General features: G+C 44.5%; 1 protein-coding gene and 1 pseudogene across 1 annotated transcript; one reads left to right on the top strand and one right to left on the bottom strand.

Moving 5' to 3' along the window:
- The first annotated feature begins 8,631 nt into the window (after window positions 1-8,631).
- LOC123457402 lies at window positions 8,632-9,220 on the top strand (annotated as a pseudogene).
- Window positions 9,221-15,461: 6,241 nt separating this feature from the next.
- LOC101601010 (glutamine synthetase-like) lies at window positions 15,462-16,584 on the bottom strand. Its single transcript, XM_012952424.2, has one exon. It carries the CDS (start codon window positions 16,581-16,583, stop codon window positions 15,462-15,464), a length of 1,122 nt encoding a protein of 373 aa, XP_012807878.2. The 5' UTR covers window position 16,584.
- Window positions 16,585-16,809: the final 225 nt, after the last annotated feature.

Raw genomic sequence — 16,809 nt, 5'->3', positions numbered from 1 at the left:
TTTTAGGCTGATGACTGTGAGATTTGATTTGATCCCTGTCATGTTGTCGTGGTAGAGGTGTGTTGGCATTTTCATGGAATTTAATTTTTTTTTTTCTATCTACTCTGGGTTTGGTTGCTGTGATCTTCTTCTTGTAGGCATTTGTGTTTGGTTATTTGTTTCTTCTCTGTGGAGAATTTCCCGGAGTACTTTCTGTAGGTTTGCTTTTGTGTTCATATAATTGTAGAGCTGAGTTTTGTCATGGAAAGTTTTCCTTTCACCATCTATTATAAGGGAGACTTTTGCCGGGTAGAGTAGTTTGGGTTGAAAGCCATTGTTTCTTAGAGTTTGGAGAGTTTCATTACAGGCCCTTCTAACTTTCAGGGTTTCCATTGAGAAGTCTGAAGTAATTCTGATGGGGTTTCCTTTGAAAGTGGTGTGCTGTTTTTCCCTAGCTGCTTTTAGGATTTTTTCCTTGGTGTCAATGTTTAGAGTCTTAATGATAATATGCCTTGGGGAATTTCTCCTTTGGTCTAGTCGGTTAGGAGTTCTGTTTGCTTCTTGAATCTTGATGGGCCTTTCTTTTAAGAGACGGGGGAAGTTTTCTTCAATTATTGTGTTAAATATGTTCTCCATGCCTTTGGTCTGAAATTCTTCTCCTTCTGGTATTCCAATGATTCTGATATTAGGACGTTTAAGTGTATCCCACAATTCTCTCATGTTCTGTTCACAGGAACTTAAGAACTTACTGAAATTTTTGGACTCTCGAACTGTTTCTTCCATCCTGTATTCCAGATCAGAATTTCTATCTTCCACTTCACTGACTCTATTCTTGAGAGCCTCTAGTGAGTTTTGGACTTGTTTAATTAAGTTTGCATTTTCTACTACTTTCCTATGTATCAGTTCCATCGCTTTGTCCAGCTCCCTTTTTGTCTCATTTTCTGATTTTCTTGATGATTCTTGGAAATCATCCTTGCATTTCTTTATGTTTTCATTTAGTGTGGGCAGCTGATTTTTAAGGTCCTCCTTTTTTTCACTCTCCCTCAACTCTCTTAGCTCTCTTTGAATTCCTTCCAGTGTCTTATCATATTGTTCTAGCTTAGTGATGGTAGCATCCATACGATTATCTATCCTTTGTAGCTTTCCTGTCAGTTCTAGCAGTAGTTTGTTCAGGGTTGAATTGTTCATTGCTTCCACTTGATGTTCTGATCCTAAACACTCTTCTATGTTTTGGTTAGTTGTGATCCTTGTTGGACTGGGTGATCTGTCTGGATTTTCTTCCATTTTATTTTTCGTGTTATTTCTTTTGCGCTGTGGTCTACCCATGTCAGTGTATGGGCAGGTAGGTGGGTGGAGCAGCCTGGGATCTAGCTTAATGCGAATCCAAGGCAGCCTGGGGCAGTTGTAAGCAGCCTGGGTTTTTGCTCAGTCTTGCTAAAACCGCCTACCTATAGCCTGGCAGGGGCACCAAAGTTGCCTGAATTCTCACCCAGTAATGCACCTACGCTGCCTGCCTTTGAGCTTGAAAGGGGACTGAGGTAGCAAGCCCTGAAGGTGCCTAGATTCTGGCTGGGTACACTGGGGTCTGTAAACAGTCTGTGCTCTTCCGCCTCAGGGGAGTGGGGGCTGGGTGGCGATGTACAGGTAGGGGATGGCAGCTGTGCTGGCACTAGTGACTCAGTGTGGGCTTATGTGGCTCTTGCTGTGGGGTGGGCCTGCTGCATGTGCAATTGTAGTGCAGAGGCAGATGATGTGGGTACGGAATCAGGACACATCAGAAGCTGACCGGCGGCAAGTGAAGTGAGCACAGCAGCAGGGGTCTGGCAGCCACCTATTCACGGCAGGGGTGGCCTCCACAGGCCTGCGAACCGAGCACCATGTGGCTGGTCTACTCGCAGGATCAGAGAACAAGGGCGAGGTAGGAGGTCTCAGCTTTAGTGCAGCAGGCTGGCAGGAGTGACTGGTGGGAGCCCGATCAGAGCACAGCCATGCGGGATGTGCAGAGGGTGCGTGGGCGGGTGGGCAGAAGGGGGCGCGAGGTGCGATGGTGTGTATGGAGTGAGTGGGGCACGCGGCGGGGTGGGTCGGGGTGCGCCGGGGCACTGGGCAATCAGGGTGGGGTGTGCGGGAGGTGGCAGGGCTCAGGGGGCGCAGGGTGGGGTGCCCTGGAGGGGCGTGGGGCGTGGGGCGCTCTGATCAGTTAGGGGGCGAGGGGCGCGCTGTTGGTGCGGGGGGGGTTGCGCATGCAGGGGGGTGTGCGGAGTGCGTCAGGGTGTGGGGCACCTGGGGGGTGCGGAGGGGAGCGTGGCGTGCGCGGGGGGTCATGGGGTGCTCCGGGGGGGCGCGGATGAGCTTGTGGGAAGCGCGGGGGGCTAGGGGCACAGGGCATGTGGGGGGTGCACGGGGTGCGCGTGGGGGGAGGGGGCGCGGGGGGTACACCGGGGTGCGGGATGCCAAGGGATGCCACAGAGTGCTCTGGACGCGTGGGGGGGGCGGCGCTTGAGGGGGAGGGTTCAGGGTGTCGCGCATGGGGCGCGGGACGTGGAGGGGGGCGGGGTATGCTGAGGCACCCCGGGGCACAGGACATGTGGGGGTGGGGCACAGGGGGCACGGGAATGCCTGGGCATGCAGGGGTGCGCTGAGGACTATGGGGGCGCCGGGCCGCGTGTGGCGGGGGGACGAGGGGCCTGCAGGGTGGGTGGCGGGAGGCAATGGGGAGGGGCACGGGGGGGCAGGGAGCACTTCAGGGCACATGGGGCTCAGGGCGCGGATGCTCCGGGGCGCGTGGGGGTGGGGGCGCAGAGCGCATGGGGAGGGTGGACGGCTATGAGCGCGGGGCACTTGGGTGGGCGTGGGGTAGGCGCAGGACACTGCAGGAAGCCTCGGGGTGCTCTGGACTCGCGGGGGGAAGGGGCAGGTCATGCGGGGAGGGGTCAAGGGGGTCGTGGGTCTTGCAGGGGGTGTGGAGCACGCTGAGGTCAGGTGGAGCGTGGGATGCTGGGGGATGCTGCAGGACACCGCGGGGCACTCTGGATGCGCGGCGGGGGTGGGGCGCACAGGGGGCTGGTGGCTCGAGGAGCACGGGGGTGGGGCGCTGAGGTCTCGGGGCACGCGGGGGGCGCAGGGCACACCTGGGCGCCTGGTGCACGGGATGCTCTGGGGCGCTTGGAGCGCGCCTGCCACGTGTGGGTAGGGAGTGTTGGGTGCGAGGGGGAAGCGGGGGCTGGGGCGGGGCACGCGGGGGAGGTCACGAGGCGCGTGGGGGTGGGGCGCGGGGGTCTCGGGGCGCAAGGGGGTGCAGGGGTGCGGGGCACGCCTGGGCGCCCGGGGCGTGGGGTGCTTGGGGCGCGCCTGCTGAGTGTGGATAGGGAGCGTGGGGCGCGTGGGGGTTGGGGCGGGCGGGGTGGTGTCTCGAGGCGTGCAGGGTGGGGCGCAGGGGGTCTGGGGCATGCGGGGGGCGTGGGGGCGCGGGGCAGGCCTGGTCGCCCGGGGCGCGGGAAGCTTCGGTTCGCTCGGGCTGCGCCTCTGCGTGTGGATAGGGAGCGTGGGGTGCACTGGGGGGGAGGGGCACGCTTGGGGGGGGGCGGGGGGTGCGCGGGCGTGGGGTGCAGGGGTTGTGGGGCACGCACGGACCCCGGGGCACGTGGGGCTTGGTGCGCACGGGGCGCCGGGCCGCTGAGGTGCCGGGCCGTGCCCAATGTGGCGATTCACGGCGGGCAGGGTGGCGGGGCGTGGGTCGCGGGGGTGTGTGCTTCCCTCTTTTACCCCAATCTGTGCCCTCCCTCTTCAAAAAGTTCCTAAGTTCCCTTGAATACTTACCTTTTTTTCCCCTTGTTGTTTGTAGTGCAGCTAGGCGGTCGCCATCTTGACCGGAAGTGAGCCCTGCAATCTATTTTTAATTGAACAGTTTATTCTGTTTTAGAATAAAGCCTTGCTTTAATGCTGTCAGGTGCACTGCAGGTACGCCATGCTGCCAGTTACTATTGGGACAACAAACACCCTCGTCAGTGGCCCCAGAGGGCTGGGAAAATGAGTGAGCTCATGCTGTTGGAGCATGGAGAAGTGGCATTTACAGCAGCTCTTGAACCCAGCCCGGGACATCCCCATCTACAGAAGTACTGTCAGCACTCGCCTTGATGCTCAGAGTGCCTCAGCAATGTGTTCAGTGTCATAATTTGTGGATCCTGCAAAAGGTTTGTTATTGACATGCAAGCAAATCATACTAAACAATATTATCTAACCTATGGATGCACAATACTGGATCCTAGTAACAAAAACAAATTACAAAACATTTCCTTGTAGATCTATACAAAAGCTATAAAATTAAAAATATCAACCATCTTAGATAATCCAATTCTGTTGGGTGCTGAAAGGCCCAGGTGTGAGGCCTAGTGGAACTTCCTGAGCCTAGAAAGGCCCAGGTGTGAGGCCTAGTGGAACTTCCTGAGCCTAGCTAAAGTTGGGCGACCTGTCTCTGGCCAGCTAGGACTCAGCAAGATGCCTAATGGCTTCTTGCTTGCTACCTCCTGGTGGCAATTATAATTAGCATTTCAATAGTTACAGTTTACTATTGGTCCTTACCTCTCAACCCCCCCCCAAAATCCCCACCTTCATCCCCAACTTTATATAGGCAACTGCTCATAGTAATAAAATGAGTTTTTTTTCTGTGAGTTCATGCTTTGAAAAGACTCCTGACTCAGTGTGGTTTTCTCTGGTGGCTAGGAGAGGTTTCTGAGTTGTTATATGCTCATCTTCCTCCTTAACACCTTGGGAGGAACCAGCAAGTCTGGTTCTTCCACAGCACTACCTGCCCAGGGAGGCGCCTGGCACAATTCTCATAGGGTGTTTTTCCATATAATTACCACTACTCAGTGTTTTAAGGAGAAATTTAGCAAAAATCAAAATAAGATAAAAATATTTAAATGTTTGGATCCATTTATTCCATGGACTTGATAAAAACAAAAAGTGGCCAATTTTTCTACTATAGCTTAAATTTCAAAAGGATTTCTTATAATTTTATAATTAGCAATGAATTATATACCAAGTCACCTGTGGGGCATTGGCCCAAGGACTGTGTTAATGGTATTCACAGTTTTGAATGCTTGCTCTCCATCTTCTTGAAACACAAATGAAAGAGTTAGTGTTAATCACAACAAAGTTCCAGGCATATCAAGAAGACAAGGTTAAATGATGTCTAGTTTAATGTCTTAAAAGGGGGGGAGGGTTGCTTATTGGAAAATACAGCAAGGTACATTTCTTGTTTATGATTATGTATATTCATATACTCAAAATGTCTGTTATTTGAACAAATCCTATGATACACCATTTGCTACAAAATAAGTTCACACACTGAGCATGAATAATTTATCCTTTTTAGATAATGGAAGAATATCAAATCTTCATTTATCTTCCAAACATTATAAAAAAGAAATAAAAATTTCTTAAGCCTGGAAAGCTAAGGAAAAAAAAAAAATAAGACTCACCCATAACTCTGCTCCTCAGCACATCAACTTCTGCAAGGACACAGTATGTTCTGCTGACTTTAAAATGTTTATTCCTTAAAAAATTAGTTGCTTTTCATACAGCTATGCAAAGTTCTTAATGTTTCTTTGTCAGTGGAATATAATGGAATTTTGCAACTATATAAAAAGTTACCTTTGTCAACGAAACAGTATTTACCTGTGTGTACATAGTTGACTGACAAAATTCTATATCATCCAGCACCCTAGTTAATTGACAAAATCAGCTACCTCATATGATAGGATTTCTGAATAGAAATACAGATGCACACAAACGTACACACACACAACACACAACCTTCTGTGGCTCACACAGTTTCACTGCCCAATCTGCAGGCAACCTGCAGTAATTGCCAAGTGTAATTTAGTGATGAAAAATATCCTTCGAGGTTCCAATGAAGTACTGCTCAAGTGTAACTATACATAAGAAATTACTTAACCTTTTGCTATTGCAAATATAGTCCGTGCTTGTTTTTTTCAGGACGGGTCCTCCTGCCCCCTGCCAAAAAAAAAGTAACTGCATTGTATCTTTGAAATAAAGCAGAAAACAAAGAGACAAAACCCAGTGCTGGTGACAAGTATAAAGCAAAGTCACTTCTTCATTCTTCGCAAAGGCTGAAATCAATTTGAGGGAGAGGGAAAAAAAAGAAGACCTTAAAAATCAGCTGGCCATACTAAATGAAGACATAAAGAAATGCAAGGATGAACTTCAAGAATCATCAAGAAAATTATAAAATGATGTGAAAAGGGAGCTTGACAGAGGGATGAAAATTATACATAGAATAGTAGTAGAAAATGCAAACTTAATTGAACAAGTCCAAAACTCTCTAGAGGCTCTCAAGAATACAGTCAGCCGGGTGGAGGATAGAAACTCTGATCTGGAAAACAAGATGGAAGAATCAGCTTGAGAGTTCAAAAATTTCAGTAAGTTCAAAAGTTCCTGTGAACAGAACATGAGGTAATTGTGGGATACACTTAAACGTCTTGTAGTGGAATAATAAAACATCTTGTACACATGTTCAGTGACTCATGGCAATAACAGGGAATCCCTGATTCCCCGAGGAGTGGGTAGCCCACCCCTCCCTGTATCCACAGCGCAGCTGTGCACAGATCAATCCCTGCACGTGGAAGTTTAGACTGCTCCGCCCACTCGTTCACTTACTGCTCCTGCTGCTGCATGTCCAGTGAGTCCAGTCCCACAGCAACTGCCACGCAAACTCAGACTGTCTCTCTTGCTTGTGCCAGCTCATGTGCCATCCCCTACCTGTCTGCCATGCCGGTCATCCACCATTGTCCTGTGGCGGTGGAGCACAGACTGCTTCCGGGTGCCAGTGTTACCAGTGAGAGTTTGGGCTGCTTCAGTGCTTGGTACCTCAGTGTCCCTCCTAGCTTGAATGCAGGCAGCTTTGGCACATTACCGCTTGCAAATTCAGGCAATTTTGGGGACCCTGCTAGGCACTACATAGGCAGCTTTGGCAAGTGACAGCCAAAGCCCAGGCTGTTTGACAACTGCATCAGGCTGCCTCAGATCCCCAATGCACTAGAGCCCAGGCTGATCCATCCACCTACGTGCCAATACACTGTCATTGGCAGACCACAGCGCAAAAGAAATAACATGAAAAATCAAATGCAAGAAAATACAGTTAGATCAACCACAATGAATACATCTAACCAAAACATACAAGAATCATTAGGATCAGAACATCAAATTGAAGCTATGAGCAATGTAACCCTTACCAACCTACTGGGAGAACTTGCAGGAAAGCAACAAAGGGCTGATAATCGTGTGGATACTGCCATCACTAAACTAGAACTCATAGATAAGAAATTGGAAGGTGTTCAAAGAGAGTTAAGACATGAGGGACAGTGAAAAAAAAAAGACCTTAAAAATCAGCTGGCCATGCTAAATGAAGACATAAAGAAGTGAAAGGATGAATTCCAAGAATCATCAGGAAAACCAGAAAAGGTTGTGGAAAAAAAAAAAACAAAAGCTTAACAGAGGGATGGAAATTATACCTAGAAAAGTACTAGAAATGCAAAGTTAATTGAACAAGTCCAAAACTTTCTAGAAGCCCTGAAGAATAGAGTCAGCCAAGTAGAGGATAGAAACTCTGATCTGGAAGACAAGATGGAAGAAACAGTTTGAGAGTATAAAAATTTCAGTAAGTTCAAAAGTTCCTGTGAACAGACCATGAGGGAACTGTAAGATACACTTAAACGGCCCAATATCAGGATCATTGGAATACCAGAAGGAGAAGAATTTCAGACCAAAGGCATGGAGGACTTATTTAATGAAATAATTGAAGAAAACTTCTCTAGTCTCTTAAAAGAAAGGCTCATAAAGATACAAGAAGCCAACAGAACTCCAAACAGACTGGACCAAGGAGGAATTCTCCAAGACATATTATTGTTAAGACTCTAAACATTGACACCATAGAGAAAATCCTAAAAGCAGCTAGGGAAAAACAGCACACCACATTCAATCGTAACCCCATCAGAATTACTTCAGACTTCTCAATGGAAACCCTGAAAGCTAGAAGGGCCTAGAAAGAACACTGCAAAGTCTAAGAACCTATAGATTCCAACCCAAACTACTCTCCCCAGCAAAAGGATCCCTCATAATAGATGGTGAAAGAAAAACTTTCCATGACAAAACTCAGCTTTACAACTATATGAACACAAAACCAAACCTACAGAGAGTATTTCAGGAAATTCTCCAGAGATAAGAAACAAACAACCAAACACAAATGCCTACGAGAAGCGGTTTACAATAACCAAACTCAGTAGGCACAAAAAACTTCAAAGTCCATGAGAACACCAACACACATCTACCATCACAATATGACAGGAACCAAATCTAATCCCACAGTCATTATCCTAACTATCAATGGCCTTAATTCACCCATCAAGAGACACAAGCTGAGCACCGAGCAGCTGGATGAGCGGGGTGCTGCGGCAGCGGCAGCAGCAGTGGGGTCTGCGCCCACCGACTGTCTCCACCTCCCGTGCTCCCATCAGCCTCGCGCTCCTTCTCCCGCCTGCCCTCGCGCACGTGCGTGCGTGCGGCCCCAGAGCCGCTGCGAGCTCCTGACTCCAGAGCCTCAGGTAGTGAATACTGACTCTGCCGGGAAATAGAAGAGTACTTTTTGAACAAAAAATATGCCTCCCAAGTTCAAGAGCTACCTAAATGATGATGATGTCACTGGTGCTGTGAAAAGTGAAAGGAGAAATCTTTTGGAAGATGATTCAGATGAAGAAGAGGACATTTTTCTAAGGGGACCATCTGGACCAAGATTTGGACCTAGAAAGGATAAAATTAAGCATGTTCAGAATCAGGTGGATGAAGTTATTGATGTCATACAAGAACATATCACAAAGGTAATTGAAAGAGGGGAGAGACTAGATGAACTACAGGACAAATCAGAAAGCTTATTGGATAATGCAGCTGCTTTTAGCAACAGATCCAAACAGCTTTGAAGGCAAATGTGGTGGTGTGGATGCAAAATAAAAGCCATCATGGTATTGATTGCTGCTGTCCGTTTGCTAGTGATTATCATTCTTATAGTTGTGAGATACCATACTTGACTTGATGACAGAGCTCCTCATTAAACAAGATCTGGGACAATAACAATAACAAAAGTTTGCTGCATAGTTTAAATGAAACTTATGTATATAACTTTCAATTTTTCTTTTTCAAGAAAGAGGCAAGTACCATTTCAAATTGGAACATTGAGAATGTTTCAGTTATCTTCTTCCCGCCTGAGAAAATGTGCTTTGAGTAGTTACATTTAAGGCAAAGATCTTTATTTTGTTTTATCTCAAGGATCTAATTTGAAACTAGATACTTGCCAACTCATTATTTGTATATATTATTAAACACTGATAACAAATTTCATACTTACATTTTAGTGGCAGAGAAACTTGTATTATTGCTTTAAAGTGAGAGTCAGGCGGGGGGTCAGGAAGCCTATGAAGAGTACCAAATCATTATGCTACAGAGATGCATAGACATCCCATCAACATGTGCAAGACTATCACACTTCTCCTATTATAGTTGCTTTGTAGGCAATTTCCACTTTCACTGCTGTGACAAAAGCAAAATGTAAATGTTTCTGCCTTCAGCTATAACTAAAAACATTCCAGTAAACCTGTTCTCACTGTGTAAGGAAATGTGTTGTAAATTTTTAGTGTTTACATTATGAAAATGGAAAACAGTGTGAATAACAGAGTATGGTATTATAAAACTGGAAGTAATAAAATTATTGGAGACTGTCACTGGAGTGTTTGAAAGTGAGCAGTATACAGCTACCAGTCATGGTCTACCTGGCTGTCAGTTAAAATCCAATAAAGAGGAATTAATTCTAATGTAAGTGAAATCTACAGGTAACCTTTTCCTAAATTTAATTTTTGTTAGTAGTTTTTTGTCTTTAATTTTAACTAACTCTTTACTATAAGTGCTAAAGTTAGCAAAATCATGTGATTTAGAATGTTGTATGTTTATAGTCTCTGCTCCTCCTTGGGGAAATGTGTGTTGAACAATCGAGTATGAAAACGGCCAACAGCAATGAGTAGTGAAATTTCAAGAGCACAGGTAACCTGCATGTAATTAATCAGTCAGTAACATATGCTACAGGGTTACCTTCAATTTGACCTTGTTTTTATAACAAGAAAAGGTGAAAAAACTGCCAACCCCCTTATCTTGTTTAGCCAAGTCAGCATGGAAATATGTACAGTGTTTAGGAGGAGGAAGCACTATAAAAATTTGGAGATTGCAGAAATTTGTGCATGTGGGCAACAGAAGTTAGAAATAGTTTTGTGGAAATTACCAGAATTATTTAAAAGACGAAAATGATGTTTCTGCATAAAAGATTTCTTTGATCATTTTAATTCAAAATGTATAAAACAGAATCTAGAATTTTTGTTGTTTAATTCTACAGTAGTTAGTACTAAGAGACAAAAATGGTATATTAATAATGTAAAGATATGAAGGGAAGAAGCAGATTAAGAGATAATTCAAGACTCGGAAGTCACGATCCAAATGAGCATTGAAAGGAGATGAGGGTCCAACATGCTATGGGGTACTGTCTCTGGCCTCCACTCTGTAGCTGGTAGTCTTGGAATGGAAGTGTCTTACCTGAATGAGCAGAATATGCCCTCTTTTGGTGGTTTTACTCCAATAAGTACTAGTAAAGATGATTATTTCTTTAAAAGACAGTGTTTTGTTCCTTTTAAGATAGTATGCCACTTTTAAAAAATAATTATAAAATAAAAATTTTAAATTATTTTTAAAACTTTAAGCATAAAAATAAAGTATTTATGTAACAATAAAAAAAAAAGAGACACAAGCTACCAGGATGGATAAAAAAAAATTAGACCCCTCAATCTGTTGACTTCAAGAAACCCACCTCACCACTAAAGACAGACACCTCCTCAGGGGAAAGGATAGAAAACAATATTCCAAGCAAATGGGAGTAAGAAATAAGCAGGTGTAACTATACTTATATTGGAAAAAATAGATTTCAAACAAAAAATAAACAAAAAAGACAAAGAAGGCCACTTCCTACTCATTAAGGGAACGATTCATAAAGAGGATATTACAATCAAATCTGTATGCACCAAACACAGGGACACCACAGTTCATAAAACAAAACCTACATGACAATAAAATGTAAATAACCCCAACACCATCATAGCTGGGGACTGCAATACACCATTATCAGTAATACAATGATCATCCAAACACAAACTCATCAGGGAAGAGAGCTCAACAAAACTATAGATCACTTAGACCTAATGGACATCTATAGAACTTTCCATCCCAAATAGACAGACTACACATTCTTCTCAGCAGCCCATGGAACATTCTCTAAAATAGACCATATAATGGGTCACAAAGACAGCCTTCACATATATAGGAAAACTGACATAATTCCCTGCATGATATCATATCACAATGCTATATTGTTAGAAATCAACAACAAAAGACCCACCAAGAATCTCAATGGCACCTGGAAACTGAACAGCACACTTTTAAACAATAAATGGATAGTGGATGAAATAAAAAAATGAAATTGAAAAATTCCTGGAATGGAATGACAATGAGAACACTTCATAGGAAAACTTATGGGACACAATGAAGGAGATCCTCAGGGGAAAATTCATAGCACTCAATGCCTTCATAAAAAAGACAGAAATATAATCAATAACCTAACCATCCGCCTAAAGGCACTGGACAAACAAGAAAATCCAACCCAAAGAGCTCCAGAAGGAAATAATTAAAATCAGAGCAGAAATTAATGAATTGGAAACCAAGGAAACAAGACAATTGACAAAACAAAGAGCTGGTTTTTGGAAAAAATAAACAAGATTGACAAACCCTTGGCCAATTTGTCAAGCAAAAAAAGGAGAAGCTTCAAATTAGCAAAATTCAAAATGAAAAAGGAGAGATCACAACAGACATAAGTGAAATTGGCAGAATCATCAGGACTTATTTCAAAAACCTCTACTCCACAAAACTGGATAATGGGGAGGAGATGGATAAATTCCTGGACGCATACCATCTATCAAAGCTAAACTCAGAGCAGATTAATCACCTCAATGAACCCATTACACACATAGAGATTGCAAAAGTAATAAAACACCTCCCCAAAGAGAAGAGTCCAGGGCCAGATGGCTTCTCAGCTGAATTCTATCATTCATGGAAGAACTCAAACCAATCTTCCTAAAACTGTGCCACACAATTGGAGAACAAGGAAAACTAACCAACTCTTTTCATGAAGCTAGTATCACCCTAATTCCAAAACCAGGCAGAGATGCCAAAGAAAAGAAAACTACCAGCCTATTTCCCTGATGAACTTAGATGAAAAGATCCTGAACAAAATCCTCACAAACCCAATCCAACAACACATCAAAAGCATTATCCACCTTGACCAAGTGTGATTCAGCCCAGGAACATAGGGATGGTTTAACATATGGAAATCTGTCAATGTAATACACCACATAAACAAGGTTAAACACAAAAACCACATGATCATCTTGATAGATACAGAAAAGGCCTTTGACAAGATACAACATCACTTCATGATAAAAACATTGGAGAGAATGGCATGATTGGTTCATATGTTAACATAATAAAGGCAATATACAAAGCTCCGAGGGTAAAGTAATGATTAATGGAGAGAGACTCGAGGAATTCCCATTAAGATAAGGAACAAGACAGGGTTGTCCTCTTTCACCTCTGCTTTTCAATATGGAACTGGAAGTCCTAGCTCAAGCAATAAGACAGGGGAAGGAAATAAAAGGGATACAATTTGGAAAGGAAGAAGTTAATTTAGCTCTATTTGCTGATGACATTATTGTATATGTAAGAGTCCCAAGAGACTCCATTCCAAAACTCTTTTTTTTCCTTTCACAATTTTTATTAACATTTTCCATGATTATAAAAAATATGCCACGGTAATAAGCTCAGGTCCCCCGCATGTTCCCTTTTGAAATTCCATTCTCCATCATATTACCTCCCCATTACAATCATTGTACTTACATATATACAATGCCAACCTATTAAGTACCCTCCTCCATTCCTTTCTCTTCCCTTTATATCTCCTTTTTAACTTACTGGCCTCTGCTACTAAGTATTTTCCTTCTCACGCAGAAGCCCAATCATCTGTAGCTAGGATCCACATATGAGGGAGAACATGTGGCGCTTGGCTTTCTGGCCCTGAGTTACCTCACTTAGTATAATCCTTTCCAGGTCCATCCATTTTTCTGCAAATTTCATAACTTCATTTTTCTTTACCGCTGAGTAGAACTACACTGTACAAATGTGCCACATCTTCATTATCCACTCATCAGTTGAGGGACATCTAGGCTGGTCCATTTCCCAGCTATTATAAATTGAGCAGCAATAAACATGGTTGAGCACGTACTTCTAAGGAAATGAGATGAGTCCTTAGGATATATGCCTAAGAGTGCTATAGCTGGGTCATATGGTAGATCAATCTTTAGCTGTTTTAGGAACCTCCACACTGATTTCCACAATGGCTGGACCAGATTGCATTCCCACCAGCAGTGTAGAAGGGTTCCTCTTTTTCCACATCCCCACCAACATTTATGATCATTTGTTGTCATGATGGTAGCCAATCTGACAGGAGTGAGGTGGAATCTCAATGTAGTTTTAATCTGCATTTCCCTGATGACTAGTGACGTAGAACATTTTTTTAGATGCTTATATGCCATTTGTATTTCTTCCTTTGAGAATGCTCTATTTAGCTCCATAGCCCATTTTTTGATGGGCTTGTTTGCTTCCTTATTATTTAACTTTTTGAGTTCTGTGTATATCCTAGATATTCATCCTCGGTCAGATATATATGTATATATGTACATATATATATATATATATATATGTATGTATGTATGTATGTATGTATGTATGTGTATATATATATATATATATATATATGTATATATGTATATCTCAACACAATAAAAGTTATATATAAAGCTCCTAAAGCCCAAATAATTCTTTTTTTTTTTTTTTTTTTATAAATGTTAGGGTGATTTATAAGCCCTGCTCTGGGCAGTTCCAGTTTGTTTACAATGACGAGTTATCTAACTCTGAACATACTGCACATGGCAATTAGAAGTCATCTCGGGAATAGAAAACCCACAGCACACAAGCCACAGAGAACAGCAAAGGACACAGAGGACAGGGCGGCGCATGTTTATTATGATAGGAAAGACTACTCCCTAGGAATTTTAACAAACAAGAACATTTTGCTGGGAGAACAAGACACTAGGATACAAAATTACAAGTGTTTTAACTCCAGGTCTGTCCCCAGCTCCACCAAGAAGCAAATGGAAAGACAGTTGAAGCAAACAGGCAATTCTGTAAAACTAGACTTAGAAACCCTACAAATCTGATTAAAATCTAAAACTTGTTTTGCTTTAAAAATTTTAATATATCAAAAGGCCTGCTTTAGTGACATGCTAAAATCCCACCAAAAAATAACCCCAACACCCCCTTGTCAGTAACAAAGTTGACCAGCCAACTCATACTTCTAAACCTACGTGTGGACAAGTGCGTGTGTGTCTTCTAGAGTTAGACACGGGGCTCAGAGACTACAAGTAATGTGTACCTATCGCCTGCAAAAAATGGGCAGGGAAATCCTGGTAAAATGAGGAACAGTCCCAAATAACCAATTTTTCTAGTACTATGTTCCCCACTGCTACTTCCTTTACTTACAAAGGGGACCCTTGAACCAAATAATTTACCTCACATTTGGCACCCAGTGACCAAGATGTTTGTTTTCTTTAGAAAAACACACATATCCACAACCCTTATATAATTTTTTTGTTTTTACATTTAAATATAAAAATACTACTGTTGCTTTGTGTTATAAATGGAGGACCAAGCAGTAAAGAACTTTTCTTCTCTTAAGGTAGGACAGCCATCTGTTGTCGCTGAGCTGCTGTTTGTGAAGGGTGTGGGTGGCTCCAAGCAAGAGAAACACAAGAGGTAAACTAACCCCCAGTTCTTGCCCTTCTCCTAACCTCCACTAGTGAGAACTGGTTTAATCTTAAGAATTGAAGGAGACATGCCATCCTAAGTAGTCAGGCCTGCCCTTCCAGCTGTCCTTTAGAGGAAGTTCTCCCCTCCTTCACACGCTGCTTTGTGCGGAGGTGACATCTACCAGACAAGGACACCTCCAGAGAGAAGCAGTCACCACCTTTCCCTGCGCCCACCCACACATTAGAAAGGAAGAAAACGGGGGCTGGGTACATGGAGATTAAGAACTTGACCCCTCTATCCTGACCAAGGAAAAGCAAGGTTCACTGGGCATGAGGAATAAAAAGACCTTGAAATCCCACTTTTGAGTAATGAGGATAATTAAGACACCAGGGAGAGGGAGAGTTGCAGTGGGATGAAGAGCTGGGAAGGGCTCAGTCACTGGAAGCATCGTCCCCTTAGTTTTTGTACTGGAAGGGCTTGTCGCCAGTCTCCTTGAGAAGACACGTACAGATGATGGCCTCTGTCACTGCAAAGGGGTCGCAGTTGGCAGAAGGGCGCCGGTCTTCGAAATAACCCCTCTTCTCCTGGCCAACAGACCGGGGAATGTGGATGCTGGCGCTGTGGTTGGCAACACCGGCGGAAAAGTCGTTGATGTTGGAGGTCTCGTGGAAGCCAGTCAGGCGCTGGGCATTGTCCAAACGTCCCTTGGGATCGTAGGCACGGATGTGGTACTGGTGCCGCTTGCTGAGTTTCTCAATGGCCTCCTCAATGTACTTCAGGCCATTCTCCTCCCGCATGGCCTTCGTGCTGAAGTTGGTATGGCAGCCTGCACTGTTCCAGTTCCCAGGAATGGGCTTAGGGTCAAAGGTTGCTATCACACCAAAGTCTTCACATACACGATGTAAGATAAAGTGGGGCACCCACAGGTGATCTCCCATGCGGATTCCTTCACAGGGTCCAATTTGGAATTCCCACTGGACAGGCATGACTTCGGCATTTGTTCCTGTGATCTTGACTCCAGCATACAAGCAGGCCCGGTAGTGAGCCTCCACGATGTCTCTGCCATAGGCTTTGTCAGCTCCCACGCCACAGTAATACGGGCCTTGGGGCCCAGGGAAGCCATTGGAAGGCCAAACAAAGGGGTGCCCATCCATCCCCATGAGAGTGTATTCCTGCTCCATTCCAAACCAGGGGTGCTGGTTGCTGACCATATCCATGATCCGCTTACAGGTGTGCCTTAAATTGGTCTCGGCAGGATTCCGATTATACTTGAAAACTTCACAGAACACCAGCTTGTTGGGATCCTTGCGGAAAGGGTCACAGAACATGCCAACTGGGAGGAGGTACATGTCACTGTTGGAGCCTTCAGACTGGAAAGTGCTAGAGCCATCAAAATTCCATTCCGGCAACTCTTCTACACACTTGGGCTCACAGTCCAGGGTGTGGGTCTTGCAGCGCAGCCCGTCTCCAGTACCATCGATCCAGACATACATGGCTTGGACTTTCTCACCTTGAGGCAGGGCCATGTACATCTGCTTGATGCCTTTGTTCAAGTTGGAACTTGCTGAGGTGGCCATGGTGGAAGGTGTTCTGGGTGGCCGCAGGCCGGCGGGAAGGAAGGTGGGCAGGCGGCGAGAGCGAGATGGAGAGAGAGCGTGGAGAGGAGATCGGTGTACGGTTCAGACGCTGCGCTCGGCTCCCATTCTCGGCTCTGCCCCAAATAATTCTTAATGGAGAAAAACTCAAAGAGTTCCCACTCAGATTGGAAACAAAACAGGGGTGCCCACTCAGTACTGCTCTTCA

The sequence above is a fragment of the Jaculus jaculus genome, unplaced genomic scaffold, assembly GCF_020740685.1.
Source record: "Jaculus jaculus isolate mJacJac1 unplaced genomic scaffold, mJacJac1.mat.Y.cur mat_scaffold_44_1_1196519_arrow_ctg1, whole genome shotgun sequence".
Taxonomy (NCBI): Eukaryota; Metazoa; Chordata; class Mammalia; order Rodentia; family Dipodidae; genus Jaculus; species Jaculus jaculus.
Note: the sequence above shows the minus strand (reverse complement) of the source record. Positions and strands in the feature narration are given on the sequence as shown.